At 46.8% G+C, this 20,533-nt stretch overlaps 1 protein-coding gene across 1 annotated transcript in view; it reads left to right on the forward strand.

Moving 5' to 3' along the window:
* KIF26B (kinesin family member 26B) overlaps positions 1-20,533 on the forward strand; it is a 518,582-nt gene that overhangs the window by 404,563 nt on the left and 93,486 nt on the right. The window contains exon 6 of the mRNA XM_086344948.1: positions 17,519-17,725. Within this exon, the coding sequence (XP_086201074.1) occupies positions 17,519-17,725 (207 nt within the window). The remainder of the gene's footprint in view (positions 1-17,518; positions 17,726-20,533) is intronic.

A 20,533-nucleotide genomic window follows, 5' to 3' on the forward strand; every position in this document is an offset into this window, starting at 1 on the left:
TTTAGGGAGTTCCACAAAAGCTGCCCAAAAAAGCGAATGTAAATATACTCAGCGTGAGGTCTGTTTTGTGTACAGTTTACATATTCTAGGTTGGACTTGATCTAAAGGGTTTGTGTTAGTTCTCTCACCGTATCTGCCCAGTGAGACTGTCGTGATGGAGAGGACAGTGTGCCTGACCTTCACCCAGAGCTGGGTTTGAATCCTGTTTCTGTTTCTTACTTTCTGCGAGAGCTCAGGAAAGCCATTCTGTGCTGTTGAACCTATTTCTTCTATGACAGTAAAAGGCCTACCTTAATAGGGTAGCTGGGAGGTTTAGCAAAGAACATGGCAAAGTGAAGCCCTCAAGAGTCCACCATCTCTTGAGGTGTTTGTGAGACTTCTCTGGCTGTCCAATGGTTGAGAATCTGCCTTGGTGGGGGTTTGATCCCTGGTCTGGGAACTAAGATCCCACATGCTGCAGGTCAGCTAAGCCCACACCACAGCTAGAAAGTCCATGTCCTGCAACAAAAATCCCGTATGACTCAGTGAAGATTCCCAAGTGCCTCAACTAAGACCTGAGGCCAATAAATTTAAAAAAGAGAGAGAGATGCTTGTTAAATTGAAACCATGTGCAAGAGCTGACACGGAGCAAAAGGGTCAACAGCATTCTCCACCAGCACCTTCCAAAAAACCCTACATGCCCCCACTGTCCTTCAGAGAGGCCGGCATTTGAAATGCACTTATCTCCACGCATGCCTACGTGCTAAGTCGCTTCAGTCCTGCCCAACTCTTTGCAGCCCTATGAAATGTAGCCCACCAGGCTCCTCTGTCCATGAGATTCTCCAGACAAGAATACTAGAGTGGGTTGCCATGCCCTCCTTCAGGGAATCTTCCCAACCCAGGGGTGGAACCCTTGTCTCTTAGGTCTCTTGTTTTGGCAGGCGAGTTCTTTACCACTAGCCCCACCTGGGAAGCCCCACTTACCTCCATATCTTCTATAAATTCAGACACAGCCCCTACCTCACCTTCAGTTTAACTACCACCACCTTACCTACCCCCTAGAAATAGAAGAAGAAAAAGTTTAGAATCTGGGTGGTTTGCTTTAAAAACATTTCCAAACCCTGATGATCTAGTTTGTTATTATTAATAGAATGATCTTCCTCCTCATTCCTATCTCTTTCATGTCCCTCTGTGCCTGCATCCAGAACCTTCCTAGGAGAGATTCCATTTGCAAATTACTTCCATCTCTACTTTCTAAATCTCAGATTAAGACTTTACCGATCCTGTAGAACTGAGCTCCAAATGGGTGAAAGACACCATCAGTGATACTGGGACTGTGAAGATAAATAAGACGCAGGCTCTGCTTCAAGGCACCCATAGTCTTACAAATGTGAAAATGAAATTTTTTTTTTTTTTTTTTGCCTGGAGCATAACTGCCATGTGTAACTGCCAGATCTGGGTACTAGCCCCTGGACTCGGCCAGCCCAGCTGCAGGTCTCTCCTTAGCTGCCACTATCATGACCCCACCCAGACACCTCTATCCCAGACTCAATCTTCTGGGGGAAATTCATCATAGTCTTGTTTACTCTGTTTTTATAGATGAATGTTTTTTGTCATGCATGAGAGTTTATTAAATCAGTTCATTCTGAGTTGAGTTCACCAAAGCTTTCTCTCATGTTGCTCGAGGGCCCTTTGCCATCTGGCCTGTGTTACAGGTAGACAGTATCATAATACGATTTTCTGGTACCTAAATGGGATTCAAGTTGGATCTGGGTTATATCATCATCCTCACATTTGGTATGTCAAAGCTGGACACACTGGCTGGAAAGTTGCCGGCTTTCAACTGCCCAACAAACCAGCATTTGCATGTCCTCTGCCCTACCCAGTGAGTGTTACATGTTTCTAGTGACTGGTTTATTCTGAAACACTTCCACTAAATTCAAGCATCATTCTGGAATGATGGCCCAGAGCAAAGGATCCTTCCCTGGTGAAATGATCCCAAATCTCCTGGTTTTAATAACTGTTTTCCACGTGAAATAAATATTGGCCATTCTACCCAAACACGCATGCTTATTGATGCTGGAAATTGTTCAGTGAAAGTGCTCAACGTTAATCTCAAATATGCCCACTTGTCTACACCCGTGCCCCTAGAGTCACACACCTTGCAGAGCCAGGACCATGTTCTCCAGGAGGAAAAATGGTCTTGGAACAATTGCTGACTTCCTTTAATGTTGATTTCCTGGTGAGTATAACTTTTCAACACTGATTTTTGGCCGTGGTGTGTCTTCACTGATGCATGTGGGCTTTCTCCAGTTGTGGTGAGCAGGGGCTCCTCTTTAGTGGCTGTGAGGGGGCTTCTCATTGTGGCGGCTTCTCTTGTTGCAGAGCACAGACTCTAGGGCATGTGGGCTTCAGTAGTTATGGCTCCCAGGCTCTAGAGCACAGGCTTAGTCATCCTGAGGCATGTGGGATCTTCATCTTCTTGACCAGGGAAAAGACCCTGATGCTGGGAGAGATTGAGGGCAAGAGGATGAGGTTGTTGGATGGCATCACTGACTCGATGGACATGAGTTTGCACAAACTCTGGGAGACAGTGAATGACAGGGAAGCCTAGTGTGCTGCACTTCATAGGGTCACAAAGAGTCAGATACAACTTAGCGACTGAATAACAATACATGATCCCCAGGGTAGAGGAGCCAAGACTGTGAATTCTCCTCCACTAGGGAGAAAAGAGATGTTCCTCTGTCAGGCAGCACCCCAAGTACCACCAGCATAGTTTGTTCCATGGTTATGAGCAGTCTAGGTCCTGTGGATTTATGTATAGCTACCGTACAACGAATGTTCTGTTCTTGAGAGTTCTGAAGCATATCTGTCTTGCTCTTTCCTTGAATGGAAATGTTTTGGCATACTTTGGTTTCCTAGGTAAAGAGTGTGCATTGCTCATTGGCATTTTAATAAATATTTATTTTTTGGTTGACTGGCTCATTATTCTCCTTGTCAGGTCATGTGGCTGCTTTTAGTACCAAGTTCACTCACATACAGCAGACTTCTAACTCTGCAGAGTTGTCAGCTACACAAGTCCCACAGTAGACTCATTGACTCAGCATGTCTAAAATGCTATGCTATGAAAGTGCTAGTTGCACACACACTCTCATCTTTAACTTTATAATAGCCCAAGTTGAAAGAAAGTTGGTTGTATTGTTAGCACCCACTGGTTTATGGATGGAGAAATCATGACCCCGAAGCTGCTCTATTGCAGAATGATGGGAACGTCTCAGTTACTTTCCTCCTTTGTCCTTTAATTCAGGGGTCCTCAACCTCTGGGATCTAATGCCTGATGAACTGAGGTGTTGTTGTTGTTGAGTCGCTAAGTTGTGTCTCACTCTTTTGCAACCCCATGGACTGTACGCTGCCAGGCTTTTCTGTCCGTGGGATTTCCCAGGCAAGAATACTGGAGTGGGTTGTCATTTCCTTCTCCAGGCGATCTTCCTGGCCCAGGAATCGAACCCCCATCTCCTGCATTGGCTGGCAGATTCTTTATCAGTGAGCCACCTGGGAAGCAATTGATGTAATAATAATAGAAATCAAGTGCGCAGAAAATGTAATTTGCTTGAATCATCCCCCACCCATCTGCCCTCCCAGCCCATGAAGAAAACTGTCTTCCATGAAACTAGTCCCTGGTGCCAAAAAGGTTGGGGACCACTGGTTTAATGTCTCCCCATTTTCCAAATTAAGTACAGAGTTTTTAATTTGGAAGGCAAGTCTCTACACAATCTGACATCCAGTTACTTTTCCAGTCTAATTTCTTACCCCTCCTCCACCCTGCCCACCCTAAGGAATATCAGAGTAAAGTCATGAAGCAATACTCATTGAGCCCTTGCCCTGTGCCAGGCTCTTTGCTGAGAGTTTCACGTGCATCAGCTCATGTAATCCTCTTAACAACTTCCTTGAGGTGTAGGCATTATTTCCACCTCCACTTTATAGTTGAGGAAACTGAGGTGCAGGGAGGCTGAGAAACTTGACTCAAGACCCCATGGCTACGTGCAGGTTCCCAGACCCCAGTTAGCCTCTGCCTACCTGCTCACTCTGCCCAGGTACCCGTGCCCTGCCTTAGGTGCCTGGCTGACCCTGACTCCTCTCACTGATCATCATCTTCCTGAAACCTTTCCTAGCCCCACTCCCCTAGTGGAAATGTCCCCTCTCACCTGGACCCTCACTGTTCCCCAGTATACCATGTGTTACACATTTTATCTCACCTGATGCACTAAGTTCCTTGAAGACAACATCTGCTCTTTAAGTTCTCCGTAAACACAGACCCTGGCACGGTACCCTGGCTCAGATTGAGACATGCTCCACAGATGCTGAAGGAATGAATGGATGAAGGTTTCTTGATTCCTGCTCTGGGTGTTCACCCACTCAACTAGTTGGGGGAGTGGCCAGGAGTCTCGGAGAGTCACTGGCCATTGTTTTCAATCCACATCCCTTGGGCAAGTTTCTTCTTAGCTGAGGTTTCTAAGTCTAAACAAGATGAACCGGGTACCATGGTCGGATGAGAGGACAGCCGCTCAGGCTCTTTGAAAAGACAAGGAGGGCAATTCATGTGTTCACCTGGAAGGCAAGAGAAAACACTCATTTATAAGCTGGAGCCCAGGAACAAAGCTCCATGATGGGGACACTTCCCAGTAATGGAGCCTGTTGGCGGTCTCCATTCTGCGGAGCCATGATCAAGCGTCCTCATGCATTCTGATCTTTGAGGAAAGCTGATTCCATGTGATACAAAAGGGCCTGTCAAGGGTATTTGTGTGGGACCTAAGCAAAGTTCACTTTCACAGGTTGGCAAGCTGGAGCTGCATGCCATCCATCCCAACACATAATAAATGCTTCTGACATTTGCTTCAGACATGGCATGCTAGGAGGGCTTTTAAATTCTCAAATGCAGTAGTACACCTTATTGATCAAGCGCCTTGCATTAAAGGTTTCCAAAGCCTCTCAGCTACTGGTAGAATTCCCCCCTCCCAGGTCCTCTCCCTAGCCCCAGCCTTCCAGGCAAAGAGGATTATCGTTGTTGGATTATGGGTGCATGCATGCATGCTCAGTCACTTCAGTCATGTCCTACCTGATGGTCTGTAGCCCATCGGGTCCTCAGGCCATGGGCACGAATACTGGACTGGGTTGCCATTCCCTTCTCCAGGGGGTCTTCCCTACACAAGGATTGAAACATTGTCTCCTGCATTGCAGTCAGGTTCTTTACTGCTAAGCCACTGGGGAAGCCCCTGGATTATGAGTCTCTACCTTAATTTGACAGTTTTTCTTTTTCAGTTCTTACCATAAGCACACAGGAGAAGACTGCAGTTAGGTAAATCTCACATTTATTTGGTAATTCTCTCCCTCAACTCGATCTGATTCTTCACACAGATATTTTAAGAAAGTAAAGAGAAAACATGTCTTCCAAATAATCCTCCATATTAGAATTCACCCTTCTGCTTTGAACTTGTGTCTTGCTGCCAGTGAGGGCTTCCCTTCCAAGATCCAGTCAGTGAAGGAAATTGGAGGTGGTCAGCGGTTTGCCTCTGCCCAGAGGTGGCCGGAGCTTTTCATTAGCATTTGCTCCTTTACTCCCCACTGGGCTTCACTCATCCCTGCCTCTTATCAGCATGCCTTTCACCTTGGGGGCTACCCAGGTTTATCAGATCCCTTCTAGTTCTTCCAACCAGCAGGCAGCTTTGAACTTCAGGCTCTTTGGAGCTAAGCAGAGAATTAAGTTGCTTTGGTTCTAAAACTTGAAAATAAAGTGATCTGAAATGGAAATGCCACCTTCTCCCTTTTCTGTTATCATAGGTCTGACTTTCTTTACCACTCCCTCCAGCCAGGGCTCTATGAACATTGTGTTTTTCATGTGTGTTTAGTGGAATTGGAGACAGGCACTCTCAAATAGGTAGAAAAATGAAAGTGAAAGTCACTCAGTCGTGTCTGACTCTTTGCGACCCCATGGACTACTGTACTCCATGGAATTCTCCAGGCCAGAATGCTAGAGTAGGTAGATCTTCCCTTCTCCAAGGATCTTCCCAACCCAGGGATCGAACCCTTGTCTCCCACATTGCAGGTGGATTCTTTACCAGCTGAGCTGCAAGGGAAGCCCAAGAATACTGGAATGGGTAGCCTATCCCTTCTCCAGCAGATCTTCCCAACCCAGGAATCGAACCAGGGTCTCCTGCATTGCAGGCGGATTCTTTACCAGCTGAGCCACCAGTGCTCTGTGCATACTGTGTGTTTCATGCATGTTTAGTGGAATTAGAGGGAGGCACTCTCAAATAGTGAGGCCTTTTGGAGGAACTGACACTGAAAGCATTGGAGTAATTGTGGCTAGAGTTGCTGGTATTGAACTTTCCTCATCTTTTTTCATTGAATGAGAATGAAAGTCTCTAAGACTATGAAGGGCCCAGGGATTGAGATGTGGGATGATGTCTTCCTCCCCCTCCCTCCCTCTCCCCACCTCTTTTAGTCTGAGGAGGTCCCAAGAACGTGGAGTAGGGCATGGCGATCCATGGGGTGCATCAGTTTTTGATGAAATGTTTATTTACCCTAAGTGTTAGCCAAGACTGTTACAGATTTCAGCCTCTTGGCCCTAAAGATCCCTCAGGTGCTTTTTGTCACTAGGACAAGAATCTTCTTCTTCTCTTTCCTGGAACTAAAGCTGCAGAGTTCCAGCTGGAGAAACAGCCTCATCCTGGAGTGTGCACCCCAATGGCTTGTCCAGGAGGGGACTCCCCAACCTTGCATCAGATCCCACCTCATCAGGATGCTTTCTCTCCCAACACCAAGCATGTGGGCCTAGAAAAACCTCAGTGCTGAGCATGAGGGGGTTCTGTACTGGCTTACCTAACGTCTGGCCCCAGGAAGCACTGAGAACTCAGGCTAATGCTGACACCGCTAGATTCTACCCAGGCCTCATTCATATGAGGTGTTGCCAGGAACAAAATGATCGACCCATGAGAGATGCACATATTTAATAGAACTTGGGAGCAGCTCGGACAGTGTTCCTAACTGACAGTTTTGTAAAGAAAATGGATGGAAGTGATGAATACCAGAGAAATACACAGCTAATTATTAGATGATCATGGCTGTTGCCTTTTTGATTTAGAGAACTACACTGTTTATTGTGGTGCTATACTAAATTCCATGGTGGGCCTGGTAGCTAGTATTTCTAGACAGTCCCCTGACAGGGTCACTTGACTTATTTTCAGAGTTCGGGTGTTTATTTATCTAGGTCAAAGGCCAGAAACAGTGGGATATTGAAATTCCTGGGACCAAGGAGAATCCAGCAGTGAGGTACAGAAGACACTAAATCAAGTGTCAGGTTAGCAAGCTGAAGTCTTCATATTTATGATAAACTGGGCTGCAGAAAAGAAAAACAGTTTCCCTTGGCCCTGTTGGTGGCCAAGCTGAACAGCATCTTTGATGACAGCCAGCACCAGCAGACACAGAATTTCTTGAATGCTCACTATTTAAAGACAGATCTGTTAGTTACCTCTCTAGTCAGAATCCATGAGTGAGCTTGAGCAGTAAATGGGCCTTTTATAAATAACGAGAGTCACTCAGTCGTGTCTGACTTCTTTGCGACCCCATGGCCTATAGCCTGCCAGGCTCCTCTGTCCATGGAATTCTCCAGGCAAGAATATTGGAGTGGGTTGCCTATTCCCTTCTCCAGGGGATCTTCCTGACCCAGGTATTGAACCTGGGTCTCCTGCACTGCAGGCAGATTCTTTACCATCTGAGCCACCAGGGAACCCTAGTAAGTTCCCAAATCCAAACTGAGTCCCTTTGAAAGAATTCTAATTTAAGGAGTTCCCACTACTGCTTTAGCTCAGTTGGTAAAGAATCCGCCTGCAATGCAGGCAACCCCGGTTCTATTCCTGGGTTGGGAAAATCTGCTGAAGAAGGGATAGGCCACCCCACTCCAGTATTCTTGGGCTTCCCCTGTGGCTCAGCGGGTAAAGAATCTGCCTGCAATGTGGGAGACCTGGGTTCAATCCCTGGGTTAGGAAGACCCCCTGGAGAAGGGAAAGGCTACCCACTCCGGTATTCTGGCCTGGAGAATTCCATGGACTAAGCCCGTGGGGTTGCAAAGAGTCAGACACGACTGAGAGACCTTTACTTTCATTACTGCTTTTCTCGAAAATGTCTTCCATGCTGTGTTTTATCTGTTGAATGGGTATTTCCAAAGATAAAATAACCACAGTCACCTTCTGGTGACTGACTACAATGGTTTTCCTACTCAGTATTTGGAAAAATCTCCAATTGTCACTTACCCAGGATTTATAAAAAATCAGGCAACAGAGAGAGTGGGTGGCAGTTGGAAGGCATGAGCTAACCTAGCATCTATGCAGATTGGGCAGCCTTGGATAAGCATGGAGTTCTGTACTGTATGTTGATGTAACATTTTCTCTCTTTAGATCTCTCCTACAGGTAAAAACTATTAAGAATCTAGTGACTAGATCTCCTGAATTCGTGGTCTAAGGTGTTTACAGGGAGAGCAGAAATCATCTGCTCTCTAGGACACCAGCTTGTACAGCAGTGTCATGAATGAGGGTTCAGTGGGATGGTCACTATTATTTATTGAAGACCTACTTTGTGCTAAGTACTTAGCATGTGCGTGCATGCTAAGTCACTTCAATAGTGTCCAACTCTTTGCAACCCTATGGACTGTAGCTTGTCAGGCTCCTCCGTACATGGAATTCTCCAGGTAGGAATACTGAAGTTGGTTGCCATTTCCTACTCCAAGGGGATCTTCCGACCCAGGGATGGAACCCAGGTCTCCCGCATTGCAGGCAGACGCTTTAACCTCTGAGCCACCAGGGATAATAATCCCTCTAGATTGGGATTATTATCTCCATTTTATTCATGAGGAAACTGTTAAAATATGTTGATAGTCACATAATTTGTAGAAGCCAGGACATTCTGACTTCAGAGTTCATGATTTTTCTAGATGTGGCTTGCAGAAGGTGAAGCCTCATCCACAGATATGCATTAGAAAAAGGTACAACTAGAACTCAAACCCAGGCACCGGGTCTCCAGAGCTTGTGCTGCCAAGCTCCGGGCTGTGCTCCACATGGTCAGAGGGAGGACCTGTGGACAGTGAGCATTCTAAACGTTGGAGAGAAAATTCCACATCCCGCTTTCCTTCAGACCCAAGAATACCTGTGTCTTAGGATGTATCTCTAAATAGCTCATCCATTTCAAATAAGTATCCTAGCACTGAGCTAAGAGATGAAGCCTTTGCTAACAGGCGGCTGTCAGAGTCACCATCCTTGTGACAGACCAGCCCCTGAAACATGCCCGTCTCCTTTCTTGAAGCCTGGCCAGGCTTTTCCCAGCCTGCTAGTTGGGGTGAGGGGCCCTGGTCCCAGGGACTGTCTGGTCATGAGCTTCATGGGAAGGACTTTTCCCCTGGCTTCATTCTCCCTCCTTCCAGCCCTGCAGTCCCCTGCTGGCTGCCTGGTGACAGATGCTAGGGATGGAGGGCATCGGGGAATGCTCCTCCCCCGCTCCCTGAGCACCTCTCTTATTGCTCTGTTTTCTGGTCTCACACGCGTTCTCCCACACTTAGCTCTAGTGTACCACCACCCGTCTCTCTTCCCAGCCTGGCTTTTAATAATGTAAATCTTTCCTCTCTGACGGCATCGCTGCTCGTTATTTGCTGTATGGCACCATCTGAGCTTGGGCTGCCCCTGATGGCTAAGTGGTAAAGAATCTGCCTGCCAATGCAGGAGTCGTGGCTTTGATTACTGGGTCAGGAAGATCCCCTGGAGAAGGAAATGGCAACCCACTCCAGTATTCTTGCCTGGGAAATCCCATGGACAGAGGAGTCTGGAGGGTTACAGTCCATGGGATTGCAAAAGAGTCAGACAGGACGGACTAAACAACAACAGCCATAGGCACCTCTGAGAAGCCAGCTGCCCCCAATACAGCATCAGCACCCCCATCTCTGTAAAGGTAGTTCAGAATGGGCCCAGCCCAAAGTGAGACAAGTTCAAGCCCCACTGGGTTCAGTGGGAGGACAGGGCTCCTTCTCTGGCTCTGACCCAGGACACTCACTGTAGGAGGAGCTGGTCGGGCCCACAGGCTTCTCACCTTTGCCAGGGAACTGGCTTCGGACGAGTCACTTGAATACCCTGCACCTCAGTCTCCTGGGCCTTACGGTATGGATGATGGCTGTAATAACTGTAATAAACTAACTTAACAAAGCTGTTGTGGGGCACCAAATGGAAATGAGATAGTCCTTTGCAGATGAAAGTTTGTAAAAGAAGTTATGGTGGTAGTGTAGATGGCTGACTGACCGGGTGATTGATTTTGTCAACACCGAGGAGACACTGCCTCAAAACAGGCCTGGAGCGCCCTCAGCCTCCTGAAATCTGCCCTCCGCCCCTCAAACTCGGCACTGGATTCTATTGTCCTGGACCTCCTCTAGGCGAAGAGAGCCTCCTGGCCTACGAATGTGTCATGGAGGACTACCACTGTGGTTTTATGCAAAGAAATTTAATCCAGTTTTGATCTGTAACTAACAACTAAACTACCTGGAATCTCTGGAGTCCCTTCAGTGTGACTCTGTGATTCTGTGACAGCAACTCTGTGCAGATGGAATAATGGCTTGGTAACCTTATGTTCGAAAGCCCTGTCTGTAAATGTAGGGAACCTGTTTGGTTCTCCCTGGACATCCTAGCATCAGAGTTATTTGAGACCTCCATTGGCATATGATTCCATGGTCTCCTTAAAAACTCCTGGATGGACTTATGTGACGGTCCAGTGGTTAAGAATCTGCCTGCCAATGCAGGGGACACGGGTTCGATCCCTGGACTGAGAAGATCCCACATGCCGCAGGGCAGCTAAGCCTGTGCTCCACCGCTACTGAAGCCTGCTCTCCCTGGAGCCCGTGCCCCACAACAGGAGAAGCCCACGAAATGAGACGCCTGTACACTGCAACAATGAGTAGCCCCCACTCACCGCACACAGCAGCAAGGACCCAGAGCAGCCCAAAATAATTAACTAATTATTTTTTTAAAAGGTAATTTCAGATATTTCTAGAAATTTTATCAGAAAAATGTCTAAACCTTCTTCTGTTCTAAAACCCAATTTTAATTTGCTTCTTTACAAAACATCTTTGGCCCTCTCTCCTATCACGCACATTTGGTAACTCAAAAGGGTGAAGGAAAGTCAACCTTGTGGGTTTCAGTGTGCCAGTGATTGATCAGCAAGAGACTCTTACGTTAGGCTCTAAGTAGGAAGTGGATGTTAGTCGCTCAGTCGTGTCCAACTCTTTGCGACCCCTTGGACTGCAGCCCACCAGGCTCCCTGTCCGTGGGATTCTCTAGGCAAAAATACTGGGCTGGGTTGCCATTTCCTTCTCCATCTAAGTAGGAAAGCACTCTTTAAATAATGGCTGGAAAATCACACCCTTAATCCTTTGCAGCGTGTTTTAGAAATTGGTACTTCATCAAAATCTTTTATAATAGATTTGACAGAATGTCCAAAGCATAGAAGAATATGGAAGATTGCTCAATTTCTTGGTAGATCAGAAAAGTGAGTGTGTTGAGAAGAATACACTTTGAGAAATATATACTGTTTAAGGTGCCTGTCTCTTCAATCATCTTACTTAGAATGGCTGGAGAATTTTTCTGAAGTGGCTAATGTACCATAAGTAGACATTGTGAGTATATTATCTTGTGTGATCAAGACAGAAAAGAAAGGATAAAATAAGAGAAATAGCTCATTTAGCTTTTAGAGCCTCAGACCCAATTTTACACAGATTACTCACCTTTACAGAAGACATAAGCAGACTGTATATGCCTTAATTTAATTTGAGGGGGAAGAAGAAGGAGGATATTTTATTCTTGTCTCTCTTGTCATTGTGTGTATTCATTAAATAAGTTTTTGCCTTAATTTTTTAAATTAAGCCTAAGAGAAGGGCTTCTAATGCCATTAATTTGATGCAGAAAGTCTATTTTGTACTAATTAGTTTGAAGAATGCAAATCAATTCCTTTTTTCCTTCAAAGAATGATATTTCACATTCGTATGCCCTTCTAGAGTATGTCTTTGGTTTTTTTTGTTTGTTTGTTTGTTTGTTTTTTATCTCTTCACGCCTGTCCTGCAAGGGAGGTAACACAACAAGCCCGCATTAGGGATAAGGAAGCCAAGCCCCCCCCTCCCATACCCACCCCAATGGGTGGCACTTTAGGTGAACAGTTGCGCCTGGTGGTGATGTTTGCCTAAGAACCCAGTCCCCTGGCTCCTAGTTCACTGCAGTCAGTGCCCATCACACCTAGAACCTGTAAGAATGGAGATATACTTCGGATACGATAGAGCCTGTTGTTATTCTCCCATGTTTTTTCCTCAAGAGCCGAATCCCATCCAGACACACACAGAAACCAGGCAAGGCTTCCTGGTGTGCTGTGGGCAGCCCAGCAATGCTTCCTGCCTGCCCATCGGCTCGATCAGGCAGGGGCTGGATGTCAGCTCACTCTCTGGTCCAGGTCTGGTCCAAGCCTCTCTCTCTCTCTCTCATCTGAGCTGAGAAAGTCACCCATGAGCGATGGCAAGGTGGATATTTCCATGGCTTACATGCATCACAGTCCGCCCTAGCGTCACTGCGTGCCTCAGTGGGACAGAAACTGACCCTGGGCTGGAGTTGTCAGTGCTCCCGGTTCTGCAGTTTGGAGGTTCTGTCTCAGGAGATGGCTCCTTTGGGTCTAGAATCCCCTCTGATGGTCTCACCTGCTCTTCTCACCCCACCATGCTTCTGGTTGGTGGGTTCTGATGCACCCATCTTATGTGACTCTGCATGCCTCAAAGAACCACTTCCAGACGTATTTTAGGAACTTAAGAATATATGTGGAAGGTGAAGATCATTCTAATACTGCTGGAATTGAGACAGAAATGATGCTATCCAGTGTTCATGGTTAGGTTGATCTGACATCACCATGACCAGCTTCTATTGAGCTGATTCTTAAAACTCTGTGAACTTAGACACCAGGATAAAGAACCAAAATATAGAAATAGAACGCAGCTGAAAGATGGTGGTGGTTAATTTACTCTGCCGTCTAACCTTGTAGGGAAAACTGTCCTTGCCAGCACACTCTCATTGCACCGACGGGGGCCAAGACACCTGCCAGGGACTGATCCCTGTTACATGTGTGTTGGTCCAGAGCCTTCATTGTGAGGCTCCACAAAGGAGCTGAAACAAAGTCACACCTGTGCAGGACTGCTGTGCCCTCTCCACATCCCACCACCTCACCATTGCCTGTAGTCTTTCTCTGACTGATGAGCGACCCTTTGAATGGTCAAATTGGCCCCCAGCCCTCCTGAGCCCTATAGTCTGAGGACAGCCTGTGACCAGACAGCTTGTGGGTGGAGATATAGGCGGTGAGGAACCTTTCTGGTCGGTCCTCAGCCTCAGTATAGGCGGGGGTCTGGGTGATCACATGGATGGAGCAGTGAGCACCGTGCCTGTCGTGGGCTCCCCAGAAGGCTGAGGCAGTCGGCGCTGCTTCACATTGATGGAGAGTCTGTCCAGTTCAGAGTCAAGGCTCTGTGAGTCTCACAAACCCGCCTCTCCATTAGTCCCGCCAGGCCATCCAGGAGGAGGCGCTGGAATGATTAATGAGCAGGACAGCAAGATACATGCTGTTGGGAGCAACACCTGTCCTGCACCAGCCACTGAAAACTTCAATGAATGAGACAAAGTGGAGTCTCTGCCAGGGAGCACTTCGGTAGGTGAGGTGCTCAGCTCCTCTCAGGGAGTCAGGGCACTGGCTGGCATTCCCCCACTCTGGGCCTTTCTAGATCCTCAGTTGCTGGGCCTAAAATACTCCCCTTGACCCTGAGAGCTGGGGAGAAGGCTGTGCATGTCGACAGCTGTGGGGACCCTCTTCTCAGGGCAGTGGTGAGAAGGAGGGTTGTAGGAGATGTTGCCAAGAACCTACCAGTGTTTGCAACAAAAGCACAAACTCCTGGCAAGAAGTTGGGGGACTTTCTTGATCACAAGTGGTATCTCCTTAGCACTTTAATTACAGAGGATTAGTAGGAAGTGGAATGCTGGGCTCAAGGAATAATGACACAAAGAAATGAAGCAGAGAAACCCAATTTCCTTCCTTTAAGGGTGAAAAAAATATATATCCATTTATTTAAATGAATTGCAAAGAAGAGAATGGAGGGTGGCATTTACCTCAGCCCAGAATTCAGTGAGTTTTTAAAGAGCTGTGGATCTCCTTGGTCAGACCAGCGGCTGAGATCTGCAGCTTGTCTGGGAAAATTGAACCGCAGGCCTGGAACTTCATTAAGATTCAGAAGCCTTCCTCCTGAACAAATGACTCGCCGATCCAGTCCCTTCTCTCCTGCTTCTCCTTGTGGGCCCTTGCCTGGCTTAGCTCATATTTTACATTCAGCACCTCTAGTTACCCAGAGATTGCATGTGAAATTGTGAAATGGAAAAGCAGTCGGCCATGTGACTCCATCAGTTCTGCCTGGGGTTGCATCATCCCTGACTTGTAGCACTCAGGGGCTGGGCCAGGAGGTTGTCTGACAGAAAGCCCAGAGGCCCCAGGCACCTACCCAAAGTTGCAATTTGAATACATGCTCTTAGCACACCTGCTGTGTAAGTGGGGCAAATCTACAGACATGAGTGGAACTGAAAGAAGATTGGAGACATTCACAGTGAACAAGAAAATTGCCAGAATGAAATGTAGACAGATGTGATGGTTATTGTCATATATGCAGTGACTGTGTATGAGACTAGACGGTGTTTTACTTATGGGAGCCTTGTAAGTCCCAGCACTTCATATCCAGCTCCATCTGCAGTGATTCCCCCATGGCATCCTGTTTGAGTCCAGGGCAAAGTGTTCTAAAACCTTATCATTCACACTGTGATTGGAAAATGCTAGAATATCGTGATTCAGAGAGAGGCAAGTTCAGGCAGGAGGAGGAGGGGAGGCAGAAGATGGGGGAGGAGGAGGGGGAGAAGAGGAAGGAGGGGGAGAAATAGGAATCAAGAGGCCCCTACTCTGTGTTCAGTACTTCACATGTCAATTCATTCTCACAACAATCCCATGAGATAGGCATTGTTCCTAATATACAGATGAGAAAACTGAGGCTCTGAGAAGTTTGACTGTGTATGGAAGGCAGTAGTTGGCATAATGGAAAATGTATGGGTTGGATACTTTTCGGGGTTTTGGAGTCAGAGGTGGGATCAGAGCCCAGCTGTACCACCCACAAGTTCTGTAACATCTGTTTTCTCATCTTTAAAATCTGGACAGTCCACCTATGCACAGGCTTATTGAGAGGGTTAAGTAAGATACCATTGGTAATAGCACAGCTTTAGCATACCATAGACCCTCAGCAAAAGACAGGTACCATTACTTGACCTCCCAGTGAGTTGGTTCTTCCCATCACATAGCAAAGCATTGGAGCTTCAGCATCAGTCCTTCCAATGAATCTTCAGGGTTGATTACCTTTAGGATTGACTGGTTTGATCTCCTTGCTGTCCAAGGGATGCTCAAGAGTCTTCTCCAGCACTACAGTTTGAAAGCACTCAATCTTCAGTGCTCAGGTGACTCTTTGGAAAAGACCCTGATGCTGGGAAAGACTGAAGGCAAAAGGAGAAGAGGGTGGCAGAGGATGAGAGGGTTAGGTTGCATCACTGACTCAATGAACATGAATCTGAGCAAACTCTGGGACATCGTGGAGAACAGAGGAGGCTGGCTTGCTGCAGTCCATGGGGTTGCAAAGAGTCAGCTTAGTGACTGAACAACAAGAGCAGCAAAATATGACCTCAGTGGGAGAACAGAGATTTGACTGTGAGAGGTCAGCTTCATCCCAACCTTGCCCTCTTCCACTATGACCAGCCTCTGTATCCGCACTAGAGTACTATTCTTAAGTGATAACAACAAGCCAGCCAGGACAGGATGCAGGACATCCGATGAGTCCAGTGCCCTAAGAGTTCTTGACGTTTCAGCTTTGCCCTCTGCAGATGAGTTCCTGTGCCTCAGCAGACAGGCTGAGATAAGCAGGAGGATGACCTCACTCACTAGGCACAGTGGAGAGTATTCTCTGAGCATTTCTGTGTGCTTGAAATCTTTGATGTAAAATTTTACAGTCTTTTTCCCCAAAATTGATGATTGAGATTTCATCAGGCCTGAACATTGATTAGATGAAGAGGGCATGATGTAGAGAGGAGTTCAAAAATAACCCTATGTGGGACTTCCCTGGTGATCCAGTGGTTAAGACTCTGAGCTTCCAATTGCAACAAAGCTAATGTGTGTATGTGGGGTGAGGGGTGGCGTGGGTTTGATCCCTGGTCGGGGAATGAAGATCCCACATTCCACACAGCACGGCCAATTAAATAAATATATAAATTTAAATAATAAAAGTAACCCTATTTATAACATCAGAATTTGCCTCCTTGTATTAAAAAAGTCCCCTGCCTTTGTGTCTGTCTGCCCTGCTGGTCTTTGCAAAGAGACCGTATTATGGTCTTTGCAGCCCCAGTGCCTGGCGCCTAGGTTAGGTGCTTACACATTTGGACTGAACTAGCTCCACGGTAACAAGAGCTGGTAAGGGAGCAAATGCTGCCATTTTCTCAGGACTTGAGCCTCCAGAACTGTGCGTGAGGCTTCAGCTCGACTCCTACTCAACTCAAAGAGTCCAGGGCAAGCAGTCCATTCCCACAAGTGCCCTGCTCAGCCCTGGGATGGGGCTGGGCTGGATTGAGCACTAGAAATGTCCACGTTCGATGACTTAAGAGGCAGGTTAAAGGGGTGCTGCCTCCTGTTTCCCGCAGAGATGTGCTTTCATCCCCTGAAATGACCATTTCTATGCACTCACTTAATAGGATCCCAAATAACATGTTTCAAACAAATCTTGTATCACTTTTGCCCCTTGGAACACATTTCAAATGCTGGTCATTAAAAACAAGCCATTTTCCCAGGCCTCTAATGATGACACTAATAACTGTGGGTTTTTGTCTCTAAGAGTCCTGATGTGCAAGAGGCAAGGAGTAAATTACGGAGCTAACTTTTATGTCCAGGGTTTATTGATCTGCGAGCTTCAAGGGAACTACGCTAGCCCCCAAAGCGTGGCAGTCCAGATTACCTTTTCATCTAAGTAATTGGGCCACCTGGGTACAGTTAACTTTCTATTTATATTAATAGGAAGACAAAGAGCGTAATGTGCCAGTACTGTAATAAAGTAACGGACCTATCAAAATATTCTACCTGGTAATTATAAATAAGTCAGTTTTCCCATGACCTGCTGAGGATTATGTTGCTAATTCATTGTGCATTTTATCGTAATTTGTCATGAGATGATTCCACACTGCCATATACACTTGTATCTCCAAAGGACATAAAAGTGCTCCGTCATAAAGTATCCAAGTGTCTTGCTGCTGCTGCTGCTGCTGCTAAGTCCCTTCAGTCGTGTCCGACTCTGTGCGACCCCATAGACGGCAGCCCACCTTAATGCCTGTCATTTCCTGCCTTTGTTTCTTAACAGGTGAAAGTCATGCTTCGCATCTGTTCCACGCTGGCTCGCGATACCTCAGAATCCAGCTCTTTCTTAAAGGTGGACCCGCGGAAGAAGCAGATCACCTTGTATGACCCCCTGGCGTGTGGAGGTCTAAATGCCTTCCAAAAGAGAGGGAACCAAGTTCCTCCCAAGATGTTTGCCTTCGATGCGGTTTTTCCACAGGATGCTTCTCAGGTGGGTATAACGCCTCCTCAGGTTCAGGCAATATTGATTAGTTTCAAGAATCTGTAATTCACTAGGACCCAAGAGCTGCCTTCCAAAACAGTCTGTTGGGTCAGTTCCACTGTCCACATAGCAACGTTTGCAAGGCAGTTTGAGTTCCATTGACTAGTTCAGTCCTTTTGAATGGTTGGTGTCACACCTTGGGCAGGCTGTGCCAGGATTTCAGCAGAACGTACTCTTGGAGAGAAGGAAGAGTGAGCCAATCAGTGGATGGCAAACAGGAGCAGGAAGGGAGCAGGCCAAATTGGAAGCTTCAGGAACAGCTGCATCAAGGTGCTGGCAACTGGTCCACTGGGACCCCACTTCTGCCTGGACATCTGCAGTGGACCACCAGGGACGTGTCTCTGCCTGGGCTTCTGGGTGTGAACCTATAAGAAGAGAAAAGGTGTTTCAAGGAGCTGGGTTAGAATTAGGCAGGGTTCTCCAGCTCCATCAGAGAAGGCAATGGCACCCCACTCCAGTACTCTTGCCTGGAAAATCCCATGGATGGAGGAGCCTGGTAGTCTGCAGTCCATGGGGTCACAGAGAGTCAGACACGACTGCGTGACTTCACTTTCACTTTTCACTTTCATGCATTGGAGAAGGAAATGGCAACACACTCCAGTGTTCTTGCCTGGAGAATCCCAGGGACAGGGGAGCCTGGTGGGCCGCCGTCTCTGGGGTCGCACAGAGTTGGACACGACTGAAGCGACTTAGCAGTAGCAGCTCCAGCTCCATAGAGGGTAGTCCTAGTGAGGACCTGGAGTGTTAGGCAGAGAAATTGAGGCTGTCATGCAGTCCTGTGGCCTGGGTCAGGCTAGGGATAGCTCTTGCTGCTTTACAAACTGCTCTAAACCTAGTGGATTAAAACAGGAATCATTTATTATCACTCATGAGTCTGTGGGTCAGCTGAGCATTCCTCTACACCCAGCTTGGCACACCTGTGCATAAGTGATCAGCTCTGGTTTGGGTCAGGACCTCCATTGATCTTAGCTGGATGCTATCACATGTTTGAGGGTTGGCCAGCTGTAGGCTGGTCCAGAGTGGCATTGGCCAGCTCACTTGGTCTGTCTTCCACGTTGTCTCTTATCAACCTGCAGGCTATCTTGGGCTTGCTGTCATGGCAGTGACAGGATCCAAGCTTGCAGGCCTCTTGTGGTCTTAAGCTCAGAACTGACACATCGTCCCTTTTGCTGAATTTGATTGGTCAAAATTTGAGGGGTGGGAAGAGGCTCTGCCTCTTGATTGGAGGAGCTGCAGAGTCACATTGCAAGGGGAAAACACATGGGGCGGGGGGAGAATTGTGGCCATTTTTGTTGTTCTGTTATGAGTGTAATTTGGAGGCTTCTTGGGGGCCCAGGATGCCAAGATTCCTTAACCAAAGCTCCTGGAACCCATCCCAGTAGGAACAGATGTCTACTAGAAGATCCACTTACACCATCTGGTGCAATTCATCTGCCATGAATTGGTGCACTGGATCGTGTAGCAGACATCTGTAACCCAGGTTATAGGTGTACAGTGGCCTACTTTGCCTGCATTTTGGCATCAGACACCTGCATCTTCCTGATAAATTTCCAGTACTTCCCAAGATTTATACAAAACAATGTACAATCAGGTAACTAATAGCCTAGAGCAGAACCTGCAGACAGGGTGCTGATGGCTGCCATTTGCAGCTCCTGTTAATTTCCTCCACGTGGCATCTGAGTGTAGGAAGTGGTGATAGTCACATGGGCACCTATATTACACCATAGGCACTTAGCACATATTATAGGCTCCATTCATCAACAAGCCGAGCATGTGGTTTCCCCAAAGAGTTTTACCATGAAAAGATGAAGTACTTTATGAATAAGTTCTATAGTTTCTCTCTTCATTACATTTTTTGTGTGTTGTACCACCCAATGGGCTCACTAATCTAAACCTGATATTGGGTCTAATAAATGACCTACAAATAATTTAATTAAGCTAAAACTTTTCAAAAGCAAATCTCCCTAAGTCATAAGAATTCCAAAGCAAACCCTAAATTAAGTGTGGCCTATTAATGAGTTTTAGATTTATTCTGGAAAAGGGAGCCATCTTTATTGCTAGTCTTTGCTTACATTTCACACTTGGTTCCAGGGCTCATGTGCTCACTCTGTCAGTTGCACTCACTTCAGAGTGCTTTGATTTTGCTACAATTCTAATATAGTAAATGACAGTTCTATAAATTAGTAAATTTGCAGTTTTCAAGAAGTTTCATGTGCATTAACCCACTTGGACTCTTCTTGGAATCCAGTGGTATTGGAAAGGGAGTTATTGCTATTTTCACATTACAGACAAGGAAACTGAGACTCAAAAATTCAGTCTCTCATTCATAGACCCTTTCCTGGGTGGACATCCGTCCTGGATTCTTCCTAGGAAGCAATTTGTGTCCTGCTCAGTATGGTGTTGTATCTTTGTCCTCCCGCCATTTTATCCACTATTTACTAGCAATGTGTCCTTGGGCAAGTCACTTCACCTCTCTGGGCCTCAGCGTGCTCAACCATAAAATGAAAACAAGATCAAAATATGCCTCATGCGGTTGCTGTGATTCACTGCATGGATACATATGAGGTGCTTAGAGCAGAGCCTGGATGTAGTGAGTGTCCGATAAATGCTATTTTTACTATTCTGTTGTCATTGTTAATAGTGATATCAGGCTGCTGGCATGGCCAGCCTCAGCCCCTTTGAGGGAACACGCTTTGAGCCTCCCAAACGGGAAAGTAGGGACATGTGCCGAAGGGGCCTCTGCTCTCAGGCCCTGTG

The sequence above is a fragment of the Bos grunniens genome, chromosome 16 (assembly GCF_055505025.1).
Source record: "Bos grunniens cultivar Pamir isolate PY7600 chromosome 16, Bosgru_T2T1.0, whole genome shotgun sequence".
NCBI classification, from domain to species: Eukaryota; Metazoa; Chordata; class Mammalia; order Artiodactyla; family Bovidae; genus Bos; species Bos grunniens.